The sequence below is a fragment of the Acanthopagrus latus genome, chromosome 6 (assembly GCF_904848185.1).
Source record: "Acanthopagrus latus isolate v.2019 chromosome 6, fAcaLat1.1, whole genome shotgun sequence".
Lineage (NCBI taxonomy): Eukaryota > Metazoa > Chordata > Actinopteri > Spariformes > Sparidae > Acanthopagrus > Acanthopagrus latus.
Window position 1 is genome coordinate 17,272,067 of NC_051044.1, and position 15,796 is coordinate 17,287,862.

General features: G+C 41.5%; 1 protein-coding gene across 3 annotated transcripts in view; it reads left to right on the forward strand.

Annotated features, from left to right (window-relative positions):
• The window catches only part of srgap3 (SLIT-ROBO Rho GTPase activating protein 3), a 67,747-nt gene that overhangs the window by 21,339 nt on the left and 30,612 nt on the right, over positions 1-15,796 (forward strand). For all 3 annotated transcript variants that reach the window (XM_037101859.1, XM_037101858.1, XM_037101860.1), the window contains exons 3-4: positions 6,879-7,041; positions 12,616-12,678. In XM_037101859.1, the coding sequence (XP_036957754.1) occupies positions 6,879-7,041; positions 12,616-12,678 (226 nt within the window). The remainder of the gene's footprint in view (positions 1-6,878; positions 7,042-12,615; positions 12,679-15,796) is intronic.

Below are 15,796 nucleotides of genomic sequence, written 5' to 3' on the forward strand. Positions count from 1 at the left end.
TGGACAAGGTATGATACTTAGAATGCAGTATTTATTCATGCAAACCCATGTGTGTGTTACTTGCTGAATTTAAACTCCATTTGATGAACAAAATGTGTAAAAGTGTGAGTGATAAACAACAGGAGCTGAAGGAGTGAGGCACTAAAGACCACAGAGGAAGTGTGGGTGGGAGGCCACTACCCATGCTTGACATCTATAGAGGATGTAATATTTAGTCATACAGAAAGTCCTCTAGCTGACAGTCAGACCACACACATTCTTGTGTTGTAAGGTACATTGAACACAAACTCAACAGTATATCATCCAGGGTGAGTTTTTTTAAGCTTTCAGTGAGGCCACAAAAATGGCTCAGAACATGATTGCACTTTGTGACATGCACTCCTGCTCTGAGCCGGCAGGCGACCACAAATCCTGGTAATCGGCTATGACACGCCCTTTACTCCCTAGTTAAGTTCATGGAGAGCCACCAAAACACCAAACGAGCCGAGGCAAGAAAAACACTTGTATTTGTCCAATAAAAACACTGAAGGCCAACCATGCACCGTCAGAAACACAGAAAACCTTTTTTAGGCCCTGAAGCATTACTATCTGTGCACACCATTAGTTGTTTTTTGTCATTGTTATATTTGACTTAGTGAACTCATTTTCCCTTCAAAATGCCTTTTTGCCTTCTTCATTGCCCTAAGAGTTGTGCTCTCCACTGAGCATAAAACATCAAAAAATTGTAACGCTGAAATGACGTCCACTTAAGAGCCAGAATGAACGTTTTTCGTGACCTCTTCTTTAGATGTCTTTTCAATGTCAACCTTCAAACGTTATCGGGTACACTTTTGTACCAAGTTCGGTGAACAAAACATGATATTCAGTTAAGCTGATAGGAAAGCCACTTTAACGGCCACCTCTGAATGATTGACACATCATGTAGCCAGTGTGTCTTCAAGTCTGTGAAGTCAGGGGTATTTTGAGGCCACAAAATTGCATTTTTTTTTTTGCCAAGCCTCTGGACATGTGTTAAGTGTTCTCTAGATTTAAATTTTGACCATGTAATACTAAATAGGCCAAATGTGTTTTCCAGCTAATAGGCAGTTATAAATCATTTGCAGGCAAAATAATGATGCAAATGTAATAGTAATTCCTGTAGATCAATAACAGGAGCACTTACAGAGATGACCATTTAAGAAAAAGACCTTTCAAACGACGCCTGTACTCAAAACAGTTCAACAACGGCTTTGACTTTACTTGACAAGACTGAGAGAGGTGTTCTAGGATACTTCTGTACATTTTCAGAGAAATGAATTACTACAACTAAAAAAGAGTCTGTGGGGTAAAGTTCAGAAGAAACCTTGTATCTTCTGCCTTGTTATACCTTCATGGTTTTGATCAAAACAGAGCAGTAAAAGAGAGTCTTCTTGACCAGCACGGACTTCCATATGTGCTGGATCACAGCCTACAGTCTGTTGGCTGAACCCTTGCAGCGCAGATTCATTAGTGAGCTGAACGCCACTGTGATTTACAGCAACTGCAGCTATAGCTACGCTGCAGCAACCCCACCAAGGATAATTTAGCTCTTCTACTTTACCTCATTTGCCACAGTGAAAAGACACACTGAGGGGTTACTTAGCCTCTCCACACTGCAGTCGCTGTGCCAGATAGTGCACCGCTTCCCCCGCCTTTTTCTTTCTTCTTACCGGTTCAGACTAACAGCTAACTCAATTTTAATTATAGATCAGACATTTCAGGGTATATCATGAATGGGGTTTACAATGTACACCATCAGGTTAGAGTGCATTGGTATCGTCTGTCTGTCATAAAGACATTCGGATGTAACATTAGGAGGCACCTCATGCAATATTGATACGGAGAATAACCTGTCTGGGAAAGATAAGACAGGGCTGGTAGTGGTCTCCAAATTGGTGTGTGTGTGTGTGTGTGTGTGTGTGTGTGTGTGTGTGTGTGTAAAACTCTTTGTGTGTGCATCCAAGCGATTGGTTCAGGAGGAAAGTGTTTTGTGTCTTTACGCTGCCAGGTCTTTGTACAGTACGCTCTGTGAGTTATTTCAGTTTTGAAGCAGCCTTTGCTCATTTCCAAGTGATGTCTCTTTTCATTTCATGGTCAGCAGGGCCTAGCTTTGAAAATGTATCAATGGATATTCCAGCATGTTTCTTTTAGAAACAGCTAAGCGCGACGTGGCATGCATCCAGAACACGTTTCTCTTTAAAGAGCCACTCTAAAAGAGCGTGATGCAATGCTTTAGTTATGATATAATTATAAAGAATGATGTCTGCTGCCGTAGGATAGCACCATATGCTTTATTGGCTTTGCTATGCTTTAGCTTTAGTCCTGTTTTTTGTAACTATGTTGTCAAAGCGTGGCTGCTGTCAGGAGCTCCGAGGAGCAGGAGGGTAAAAGGTTAAACTCTATCCATCCAGGCTTGGTTTGTTTGAACACAGCAGTCAATTCCTTCCTCTTGTCAGGTTGACAAGTCCGGCTGGTGGAAGTCAGCATGTACAACATCAATAGATTAGCTGGTTTGCAGTTTGTATTTAGGAGCTTGTCAAACGCCCGCCTCCTCTTCATTGGCGCTGCACTGCGCCCTGGCCCCTGGGTCTGTGCAGCTGTGCATTATCAGATATTGGCAGTGTGTCTCCTTGCAAATAAAAAAAAAAACCTGCTAAATGATGTGCAAATGTAGCATATTGACGCCCCGCTTGAAAATGGGGGCAAAGTGAATTTGAACGGCAAAGCTGGCGGCATGTGCCCACGTGCCCCCTGTCTTTTGAAACTGTGTTTGGCTCTGTGTCCTCTTCCTTGGCTGTTTCATTGATAAGCAGCAGGCAGGCAGTGTGGAGGGGATTAAAGTCCTTCACAGAGCCGAGTCCTGGTTTGATAAATACACACTTCCTTCTGGAAATCCTGGCTCAGACACATCATGGGCTCTTGGTGATTAGATGGTGGCATCCAGTGCCGCCATGACTAACGCATGTGCACCGTTCTATACAATGCTGACTCGTTCGGGGTATGCACATTAAGGAGACTGCTTGCCATCATTTTATCCTTGAATCAAAGGATTATTGCAGTGTTGTCCAACCATGCACTCTTTCTTTGTTACCCTTTTCAATCGCACCGTCTCCGAGTCTGATCTTCTTCATGCTCCTCCATGCATTCACAGATTAAACTGCATGTATGTATCTGCCTCACAGGGGCAGCGAGGCAGTGCAGGCCTTGTAGAAAAACCATGGAGACTGTCAGGCAGTGCTTTGCAGGGTGAGACAGATGTAATAGAATGCCAGAAAGCTCTGCTCCTCTCTCCTCCTCCTCTTCCTTCTCACTTCTCTGGAGACTCTCAGAGCTCATCGTTTGCCTTCTGCATGTTAATGATATCCTGTGTATAAATACAGAGGGCAGAGAGCCGTCCAAAACCGTCCCTTTTGAAGCCCCCTAGATTAATTGACCCACGGGCCCTCGACTGATACTCAGCCTTTTACGGGAAAAAATCAGTGAGGAGAGGAAGAGTGGTTTTGCTGCATGCTGAAGTCGAGCCTTTGTGATGGATGAGCCTGTGTAAGAGATGTTATAGAAAAGGTAGTGCCTCTGTCCCATAAAACAAGTCGTTTATTACGGTGTTAAAATACTAAGCTCCCAGAGATGCAGCTGGAACACAGGCCTAATTACCGACCTTGTGCTCCTAATTCCTGTGAAATGAGGACAGCAACTGGAGGAACGAGATCTTGGCCCTTTGCCTCTCTTTAAGACTTTAACCATGAGCATTAGGAATAAACACACGGTTGCTTACAGATCGCCCTAATCCTTAATTTAGTTTTTCCACCAGACCAGGCATTGTTTTTATTTTTTTCTGTCAAACAAACTGTCAAATTCAGAAGTTGATAAGCCTATAGGTAAGACAAGGAAGTGATACCTGCTGAAGTCTGTTGTAGTGTTTTTCGATACAAACATTTATGATCCCCAGAGGATAAAGCCCACTGGCTCAATGATCCCCTCACATTCTGATTGTGTTTTGGTTGTAATTGCTACGACCTTTACAGCTGAATGAACGAGACATGGATGAATTTCAGTCTTGTTAATGACAGTTTGAGTCTTCAGCTAATACTGTCATCTGTTTTAAATTTTAATTGAAAACAAAAGTAGTGGACAAGTTTATAGATTTGATTAGATTAGAGTAGCATATTTATTGCCATTTGCAATTTGCCCGCCAAAGTAATGGTGCTCCTATAACCCCTCTTGTGTCAAGTGTTGTCAAACGTGTGTTGTTTGAACATAATGAAATTCTAAGCTTTACAGGGAAGACATTAGTAATGTAAAGAAAAATCTCCCCTCTTGGGATTTCACCTATGTCAAATATGCTCATCTAAATAAGAAGTTATAAGCCTGCTTTCAGTATGCTAGTACTGTTACTGTGAGAATGTTCAAATTTGACTCAAAGCAGCATTGTGGTCAACACAGGCAGGGCTGTACTCTTAACTTCTTGTCTTTCTCTAATTTGCTCTTTGGAAAATATTCCTACAGATCAAACACCATTAAGGCCTATAAATTCCCAGTTGTAGTTTAGTGTGGCATGAAATGTAAATAACCATAGTACTGTGTTTGAGTGAAAGACCTGATAATGATTCGGGAGCAGAATTGTGTGGAGAACCACAGGTCCACAAGCACTTTTAACTATCATAGGAAGGCCAGGGATTTAGCTTGTGTGCAGAGTGTTTGGGTGGAGAGCGGACGGGGATAAAGAAGTGGCCTGTTTGTGCTTGGGGATGTGATGAAGCATTTCTGACCACTTTTAAGGATTAGCAGAGAGTAGAGGTGATTGTTCCCTAAACCTCTCAACCACAAACAGCAATTATACACCGAGGAACGGCGTCAGGTACAGGCAGATAGGTCAGTCAAGCAGAACTGTTAGAAAATGAGGGATGTGAGACTGTAGAAATAGGTCGTCCCAGCGGACTGAAGGAGAGTGCGGTCTACTTTCCTCCTCTATTGTTAGTCAAACCTAAAATCCAGCCAGTCCTTTGCAGAGTCCATCAGTCAGGCTTATCTTCTTTGGATACAACAAATGAATGTCCAGCTGAATCATTTTATTATGACTTCTTGATTGCAGGACTAAAACGTGGCGTGGATTGATGGCTGGATTTTCTCCGCCATTTCAAATTACTATTACAGTTCTCTAATAGCAAATTAATTGACTCGCCTTTCAGACAAAGTGCATCTCAGGACACCGCTCTGAATCTAATACTGAACAGGCGGAGTTTACCTCACATGTTTAAGATGAGATAAACCTTTATTGATCCTTAGCGGGCAAATTTGGTTTCTGCCCTGCAGTGATGTTATGAGGACAGTGTGCTGGTGTCCTTTCAGTCTGATGTAAGTGCATTTAGGGGCAGAGTTAAGTATAGAAATAATGGGTAAGGCACTCTGGAGCAGCCAGATATCAACTTCATTAGATGTGATTAGCATTATGGAGGCTCTCTGAATGGGGGGCGCTTTGATGTCGGTGCTTCTCATCCCTTTTTTCTGCTCCACAGTGAAACCCAATCCCCCACCCTGCTCCGGCTCTCTGCCTCCTTTGCTCTCATTTCGCTCTCTCTCTGTCTGTCTTTGTCTCCTCCTCGGGGTTGGTTGATTGATTAATGCTCAGATAGGATGCAGACAAGGGTAAGAGTTTGAAGGGATTGTGTTTGTGTGTGTGTGCGTCCGTGTCCGTTCGATGTGTACGTGCCTTGGTCTTTCTATCTGAAAGCACCCGAGGTGCAGACAGATTGATAATGCAGCAATCAGGGCTCATGACTCTGTGGGTCATTATGGTCGCCCCTATTCTACATTTAACGAGTTGATGCCTGAGCATTGTTTGGAGTGAGGGAGGTGGACGTTGAGAAAATGGAAGAAAGACTGGAAACGTTGTGGTATTTTATGCCACAACAGGTTGTGTTTCTTGAGCAGTTCATGTCTATGGCTTTATTGTTTAATTTAACCATAGCGTTAAATGCTAAAAGTAACTGCCTCTTAAAGGCAAAGAGTGCAGAATTTGGTCTTTTTTGGCCTTGGTATGGGTGTGTTTATTACATTATGGGCCTGTTTTTTAAGTTATTGGACAAATTAGAAGAAGTAATTAAGTATATATATGACAAGATAGTATGTCTTCATGGATGGCATGGTCAATCTGTTCATATGACTGTAATATCTCAACAATTATTTGATGGATTGCAATTGAATTTCGTACAGATATTCATGATCTCCTGGGGATAAATCATCAAGACTTATGTTTCCCCCAGCACCTTCGTATTGTTGACATTTATATTTCTTTGTGAAATGTCTGCAGTGTACGTCAGTGCCTGATCCTTGCTGGCTGCCTGAGCCATTCTATTAATACATGTAGACCACAAGAGCCTGATCAGTGCGTTATTCTAACCCTTACCAATCCCCAACCACTCAGATTGTGTTTCAAGTATGGACTGGGCACTGGCATACTAGATTGCCTTGAAAGTCATTCAGACATCCATGTCCCCGCACACTGGAGTGTAATAACTTTGGTGATCCCTTCATTATCCCTACACACTTGGGCAAAATTTGACTTTGTGCAGCTCATGTTCACCACCAAATGCCCTAAAAACTAGCAATATTCTCACCAGCCTAAACAAATACAACATAGTAGTGCTAATATTGTATAAACAATTAACAACAACATCTGCTAAATATTAGCATGCTAGCATTGTCATTGTTAGCATGGTAGCACTCGGTCATTAGCATTTAGAAAGCCTAACTAAAGCCTCACCCTCGTCCCTTACATTTGTTTAAATTTGCCGCTATCCTGAATTTGTTTGATTCTGACAGACATTCTAACAGTCCTGTGTCCCTCCTGTTTGCTCTAGAAAAGACCAACACCTGCTGTCCTCAGTCAACTGTTGGTACCTGGTGCTGAACCAGACGAGGCGAGAAAGTCGTGACCACGCCACTCTCAGCGACATCTACACCAACAATGTCATCCTCCGTTTGGCCCAGATCAGCGAGGATGTCATCCGACTGTTCAAGAAGGTCAGTGAGACGATCATTCCTTTACCACTACTGTCTTATCACCACAGCACAGATGTCAGTGTTGCAGCGGATGAAAGAAAAGCTGCCTCTCTAATGTTCAGCTTCAGGTTTGGCTGGAGCACACAGACTGATGGTTGCTCCAAGAAATGTGCTTTGAGCTCTCTCAGCGTACACAGAGTTAGAAGTAGGTGTAGGAGTTTTGTCTGACCCGCAGAGCAGTTAAAACAGCGTTGGGAATAGTGAAACTGAGACCCCTTGAGAGCCCAAGAATGGTCCAACACCCTGCAGTCCCGACTACTGTGAGCTACGCTTGGCTCCCCGTCAGCACATAGCCGAGATGACTGAGGTCTTATCCAAACATCAGAATCCTGTTTTCACCTTGCAGGCCTTCCTGTAGGTGAGCTGCACTCTGCTTACGAGGCTCCATTCAGATATTTGTGTGTGTGTGTGGGTTGGCAACTGTGCCAGAACTGAGAAGGGAGAAAAGTTCTTTCCTTTTTAGTTCAGGTGCCCTCAGGTAAATTCTTGTTTGTTTGAAAGTGTGAATGGATGGCTCTGCTGCTGCTTGCTGGCAGACATATTGGGAGGGAATAAATAATGAATGTAACAAAGCTGTGGAAAAAAATGTAAAACTGAGATGAAGGGAAAGAGCTTTGGATGATAGACTGCTGGACATGACAAGGTGATCAAGGTCAAAAAGTACGGCAGCTGACAAGAACTTTACTATAAATGTCAACCAGAACTGCGACTCCTCATAGTGAGAATGTGAAAGATATATAGTACATTTATTTTCTCATTTATTTTATGTTTAATATTCAATGATATCATATACGTGGGATGGGATGATGTTGCTCTATGACCGATCATCATGAAGACAATTGTCATCATTGCAACTGAGAAAAAAGTCACAAGGTTTACGTTAGGCAGCTGCTTGAGGTGGTTTAAAGGGTAAGACACAGGACTTTTTGCCCAGGAGGCTGATGCGTGTGAGGCTGCGTGGAACTTTTGATATTGTTGCCTTAATATTTTCTGTATTTTGTTGACATGTGTTGCAGTCTGGTTAGGTTTAGACAAAAAAAGTACTTTGTATTAAGAAGAGCCTTTCACATCATCATGTAACTGATTGGTTGATGCTAGATTTCAATCAGGTGAAACGAGTAAATGGAGTAAAGATCATGTTAATTACAGCAGCTGATTTGTGATGATTGAGTTTTGTCAGAAATCTTTGGCGTTTAGAGACTCTACAGGGAGATTTTTGTGATTGAGGTGGCTGATGGCTCTTCTGAGACAGGCTGATGAAATGATTGAGCTGGTTAAGGACTGGGTGCAAACAGCAGCATAAATGAACTAAAGGCAGAGAGAGAATCAAATTTAAGATGAGCAGTAGCGAGACAACACGCTAACAGCAGTCTAGGTGTGTGGCTGTGGTATTGGGTGCGTGTGACCGGCTGATGTGAACAGCTGATATCAGCTGACAGCTCCAAAGAATGACAGCAGGAAATTTGTGAGCATGCGTGAGAGGAGCGATGACAAACTGAAGGCATCAGCATGTAGAAGAAAAGTCTTCCTGAGTGAGCATTAGCTAGAGCTTTATTCAGACCAGTTATGAACCAGAGTTAAATATCTCGAGAAGAACTGATTATTTCTATGAAATTACACAGATCTTGTCATATGTGTTCAGCATCATAGCGAGGAAAACTGTAACCATATACAGCAATTACATCCAGACAGGTACATGTCAATGTACAGAAGGCAGTGTTCACTGGTGTCTGCTTGATGCTGAATGACATTAATTAACTACAAAGCAAACACATTAAAACTACAACTGCAGCAGTGCTATTTATGCCTCCAGTGAAGAGAAGATTTTCAGCACGTATTCTCACAGGCGTCACTATAAAGGCTGTCATAATCTGACCCGCCACAGCTCTTACACTGAGTTGCATCACAGAGGCTCGCTCACTCTCTGGATGAACCCTCCCTGAGCCTCTGCAGTCCACGCTGCACTCTGTCTCACTTCAGAGCCACTGATGCATGCAGATGCCATTCACCAGCTGCTGCCGGAGCCCTCAGAGGATTTCTCCCCATTTATCATGTTCGGTGTGATGCTTGCTTGAGTGGGACTTAATGCTTGCACTCCTGATAAAAAAAAAAAATTAAAAAAAAAGTACAACAAAATCAAATCCCTCCTGTATTAGTGAGGTTACTTTGTTTGATCTCCTCTGGGTGCATTTCATAAGCTGGTTTAGTGAAGAACTGTCAGAGCAAGAGTCTCTTCGCCCTCGTTTATGATTAGTTACATTTCTGAATCACCGGTAGCAAGTTCTTTCAAGCACGAGCAGGGTGTGGACACAAATGTTAACTTTTCTCCGCCCATCAATACTTCTGAACAGCGGGCAGGTGTGGCTCGAGGTGATGTTTGGTGTGTGCGGATGTTTGCATGAGTTAATCACTATAGGCACACTGAGTCTTTCTTTCAGCACAACTCCTCCTTGTCATATTGATCCAACAGAAAATGATACTTCTTACAATGATTCAGATGTGTAATGGCCATTATGCATCTTGCTGAGTCACCATGTTGCACCAGAATTAATGAGTCAGCTGTTGACGCTGACACAGTGTCTGGAAGAAGAAAAGGTCGTGCACACAGGGAGGTTTACAGAACTTTTGCTACTATTTTAAAAGTTATTGACAGCCCATCACATGCTGTGCACTTAAAGTGAAACTCTTGCCAAAATGCAACCTAGGCTTTTTTTTGTGAATGTATATGAGTCAAACCTTTGTGCAAAAGCATAATTACGACGAAAGAGGCACTTTTAAGATTTACTGTATTTTCGTTTTCGGGTCAGACTCATTTTCAATGGGAGTGCTTGGGACAAATTAGTGCTAGCATCAAAATTATTTTTAAAACTATAAGAAGGCTGGTCACAATATGAAACTTTGCTTGTAGTATCACAAGGGTCTCGACACATGAACTTGAGCATTGTAAACGTTGTTTGTGTACACAGAGTTTACTAAAAGAGAGCTTTTGGACCCCCACCACAACCTTCTACATCTTTTATCCAGTTTAACAAAGTATTTATTATTTTGTTGTTGAACTCTGGAATACAAACAGTAAGTGTAATTGTTGTTGTGTGAAATCAAACACAATCTGTCACAGTTGACATGATGGACTGTAGTCTCATGTGCTCATCATGTTCCTCCTGGGAGCGGCTGAGTCACGAGCAATAGCTTGTGGTGAAATTTCCTAATACCAGTCTGGTAATAAGCCTCATATCAAACCAGTCTGATTTTTTAAAAAATCAGTCCCAACCTTTTTTTTTGCATACTGTGGAAACATAACACACAAAATTGGCTCGAAGAAGCTTCTACAAACTCTTTTGGTCTGTAAATACACAAGTCCATGTCTGCTCTGGATGATGTTTTTGGCTGAATGTGCTCTTAGCACTCATTGCTGTGGTGACACCTTCAGGCAGACAGAAGAATACAAAAGCCAAACATCAGAATAAGTGATTAGATGGTGGAATTAAACTTGGCTGCTGCAGCTGGCTGGAGATCTCCTCTGCATATGGCTGACATTACAGACATTACACCTACTGTGTGACTAATACATGAGGCTGAAACTTGGCAAATGGAGGTCTGAACTTGTCCGTATGTTTTCTATAAAATCTGTCTGCATTTGACTTAAAAACTGATTCACAAATAACCTAAATCAGATATATACACCAACAAAATTGAAACAGAGACCCTGAACTTGTGATGTTACTCCAATTGTGCTGTTTCTTGTAACACTCATTCTGAAACAAACAACTTCCCTTAAGTCTGTGAAATCAGACGAGGTGTTTCTGTTTTTCTTGATCTGCCAGGCCATCATTCTGAGATATGCCAGGGCTATTGTCTGACCTTTAATTCTGAAAAAGGTTTTATGCCTCTCTTGCACACAAACAGACATTATTACCTTCCCTCTATCAACTATTTCTCCATGTTTTTGATCACAATGGAAGCTGTGTGGTGTGATGTAATGTGAAAAAGGGGACGGTGGATATCTATTAAAACCTTTGAGAAGACTCATTTGTGCTGTGTTTGCTGTGTCTCTGACAGTCTCTTCAGTGAGATTTCAAGCACCACAACTTAGAGAGAAACAATGGCCACAGCAATATGTTCAATGTTCAAATGAGATGAAACTAGAAAAAAGACTTGTTGTTCCTCTTGATACATCATTTATTCTTTAAATGTCTGTAGAGCAAAGTGAAGCGGCAACAGAGTGTGTTTCTCTATGTCACAGGATGTCACACATTGTCTTCACTGCCTGGATGCACTTCACACATGCGTGCTCACATGCACACGCACGCACACACACACACACACACACACACACACACACACACACACACACACACACACACACACACACACACACACACACACACACACAGGTAACTGATATGAATGCTACTTAATGTGCAATAATCACAGGAAATGATATGACCATGTGGCACATCTGATCACAGGTACATGTTTTTACTGCTCAACAAGTAGAGAGGTGCACTAAGTGTGTGTGTGTGTGTGTGTGTGTGTGTGTGTGTGTGTGTGTGTGTTATCAGTACATTATGAGGAAATATGTTTGTCTTGTACTAAGAAATCAAACCCCTCAGCACTGTGTTGCATGTTAGACCACACTGTGCTCATATGGCAGCCATTTTCCTCTAATACCAAGGCTACTTATGTTTTACAGGTTGTGAGTCCTTTTAACATAGGCAATCAGACAAACTGTCATCATTTCATCCCTTCCTGATCTGGAGGGACATTGAGCCATATTTTATGGTAAAACAACATGTTTAGTTATTTTAGACAAAAGCTAACATAAGAAGTCAGCCGCTTCCTAGCTAACACTACTGTTTGAAACATGTTACATGATACGTCAGGGAATGGGTAAATTAAGTCTACAATATCAACAGACATTTATTTAAACCTATAAATGGAACATGTAATTCAATGCTAATCTTAGGTAGGACGGGATTGAATGCTTAGGTTAGCTAATGGGAAATACATCTGGGAATATGGCACAATGAATGTGCCAGTATACAAATTTCATTATCAGTCATCTCTTCAGCAGCTAATCAGTTGGTTAGCGAAGAGCCGAGATCATGGAGGTAGAGGTTAGGGTTAAAAATGACACAACAGCAAACATAACAACACAGTTATACTCATAATGCACCAGTAAACCAAATTTAGCTGGATAGCACAAGAAGAAAGGCTGAAATGGACAGCAGTTATCATCTGGTGAGCATTAAAGTGTCATGTCTCTTTTTATGATTTGAAAATACTGATCTGTTGGTGGCGCTGGATTAGAAGTGAGGGAATCATCAAAGTTTGTAGGATTCATCTTCAGACATCCTTAAATATCTGCACCAATTTCTGTGTCAATTTGTCCACTAGTTGTCGAGATATTTCTCTCTGACTCACCAAAGTGATACCGTCAGCATAACTGACCGAGTTTGTTCCGACAGGCCACAGCTGAAAGGTCAAACATTATTTGTTGTCTCACCCCTGTTCTATCTGCTCACTGTGTTTCAGAGCAAGGACATTGGGATCCAGATGCACGAGGAGTTGGTGAAGGTGACGAATGAACTCTACACTGTAAGTAATACACTGTGTCTCCTATAGATCGATCTGCTCGCGCCTTATCTCATCGCTGAGCTCATGCAGTTATTTTTCCTCTCCGTCTTTCTGACATTTTATTTTATGATCTTGCTTTTTATTCTCTTTTCATAACCTTTTTTTTCTTTGTATATTGTGAAATACTGTACTTTCCTCTCTTAGCACGTCGAAGGGGCCTTTGGGAAATTGCTTTGATTTAAAAGTGTCTTGAAATTTTTTTTAACCTCAGTGAAAACACGAAACACAGAACAAATCCAACTGTCGAGCGCACATTGACTGTGATGACAACTGAAAGCAGCAAGATTTGGATAATGGACTATAGCTTTTTAATTTAATTATCTCCTTATTAGAACATGACCTAGTTAACATGACTGCATGAAATGTGTTTGAGATGCCTGTTGAAGCCAAGGTTAGGTAGAATCCAGTTTTGACAGTCCGGTCCTGTGTGCGAGCTTCAACCTGTTTGATTTAGTGCCAATCGACAGAACCGGCATTAGTCAGGTGTAACATTAGGTGGAGAGAACTATCAGCATGTGGCTACTAGCAGGAGCCCTGTGACAGCCGATAAGCTGTAAATACTAATTCAAAACGTCTTGTATCTGTTTCAAATTATAAGCTTCTTGACAACGCCTTTAATTGTAAAACATTTGCAGGAATGTGTTGTGGGTGACTCTTTGACTTGCAAGATTCATGTACAAGTACTTCTTGAACTGATTTTATTTATTATTTTGTTTGTTAAAATTTAAAATGAGAAATCTTTAGTTGAACTGTTGTTGTGAGAAATAAAAACATGGATGTGTCACAGTTAACATGATGGACTGCATCGCTGCTTTTGTTCATGGGCTTTTTATGATATACCTCTTGGTCTTTTTGGAGAATAATGTTGCAAGTAATCGTTGCAGTGCTGTTGCTTGCAAAACATTATACCAGGACATGTTTCTGAGGGTTGGACTGGAATGTAGGAAACTCCTCTTACTGTGATGCAACATAATTCAACTGCACCATAAACTGCTGCCTCCAAAATAACCAAAAAGTAGAATCAACACCTCTCTGAAATGGAGAGGATTCATTGCAGGAGCATTGCATTAGACAACATCATTTTGAGCTAAGTGTGCATGATAAACTGGCAACTGAGTGTAGATCAGTGGGAAGTGAATATACTTTTGAAATAGCTCCTAAGAATGTGCTACATATTATATTTGCACTGGTGTTTTATGGTGATTTTTGTTTTTCTGTTTGGTTATGAGTTATAGTTGGAATAATACATTCTTGGTACTTATTGAGTATCTGCTCGATATTAATGGGGTCATGATGAGCGGCAGCTGTAAATGATGAAGTGGAACTCTACATTTCTTTCCAAGTCCGCCCATTGCTAGGATCACTTTCCCATCTGGTGGCTCCTTCAGCACTGGTCCTGCTCCGGGGTCAGATCACTGGTCGTCTCGATGAAGGCCAGTGAAATGCCTGCCTTGACACACCACGGTATCATTTGTTAGAGAAGTGGAAAGCCTCTGAGGAGAAATGATAAGCAGATTATACGATGTGCATCTTGTTTCAATGACAATGAAAATACCTGTTCCAGCTCAGTAGCTTTGTCATATCAGATGTCACCAATTTACTTTGCTTTGTTGTGGATACTATAATGTTATAATGACCTTGTTGAGTAGAGATGGCCTGCAGCTTCATTGTGATGTGTCTGTTGAGGAAGTGGTAATCCACATCATTCGCTTTTTTTTTTCTGTTGGCTTTAATGCAGCATACTATTAGTTCCTCTCCTTTTTTTGACGTCCAGCAGCTGCTTTCCATATGTTTCAATATAAAGAGGGTGCTGAAGGGATGCATGGATGGATTTTTCCTGTCATACTTCATAGCCAAGATGTCTCAGATAATTAATACTTCAATTCTATTTATCAATTCTATCTAGAGCAATGTTTTTACAGAGGGGAATATTAATGATGGCAGTACATCTCCCCAAGTCTCCTCTGTTGTGTTTTTAAACAGGCTGCCAATAAATCACACTGACATTGTCAGATAATGTAATCAATAATCATGCATAAGTTAAAATACATTCTTCCAGTTAACACTGTTATATATGCAGGTTCCATCCTCTCTGCTTGTCGTGTTGTATTTATTCGACAATAATCGGTCAGAGGTGGAGGAACTGAATTGTTAATAACAGGATTTTCTGCAGGAAACCCTGCAGATAGACGAGCGTATGTCAGGGATGAGGACAGGCTGTGCTGGTGCTGCACCGTTACAGAGACGGCTTCTTATCGAGGGAGGCTTAGTGCCCAAAACTGGACAAGCTCCAGGCAACTTCAGCAATCTTCTGCCCCCCGAGGTGAAACAGAGGAGATGGCAAAGCTGCCTTATATGACTTATTCATCTGTGCAATGTGATGGGAGTCAAACTACCAAAGGGCAGAGCTGGCAGCTCTCCCTGGTCCAGCCATCTGTACATTTGGATGCTGAAACAGGCCGAAGTGACGGGGAGCATGTGAGGATCAAAGGTGCATGTATAATAGATACAGGAATATGCTTTGTGTTATAGGTCAAATACATTTAATGACTGCACAAGGCTATATTACTCATCTATATTACACATTTTTATACATTATGCCAGTGAATTAAGCAATTATTGTCCCTCCTATTCTGTTATTCCAGTATCACCAATTTGTTAATCTTCACTGGAATCGGATCATTACTCTCTACCTTTGTGCTATTTTCCTATATATCTGTTTTACCCATTCTCCCCTCTCCGGCTGCACGATAAAACTCAGATGCTGCCTCCTCTCATGCTCTACTTGGCCTCAGCTGCAGTCTGGCTGCAAATTAAAACTCCAAATGTCGACATATGGCCTTGTCCTTTTCTAAATATGAGAAGGGGATTGTGGGAGCTGTGTGAAACTTCACAGCTAAGGTGAAAAAATGTACTGCTGCCACACAAAACAGAATATATAAAACAAATACTTTTGTGCACAGGCATATTCACATTTGATAGTTGTTTTTTTTGTTCACCCTAGCTATCTGCCACATCGTACCCATACTTGAAGGGAGTCCACTGTTTGTATCTCTTTGCATAGCTTCTTTTTTTCGTT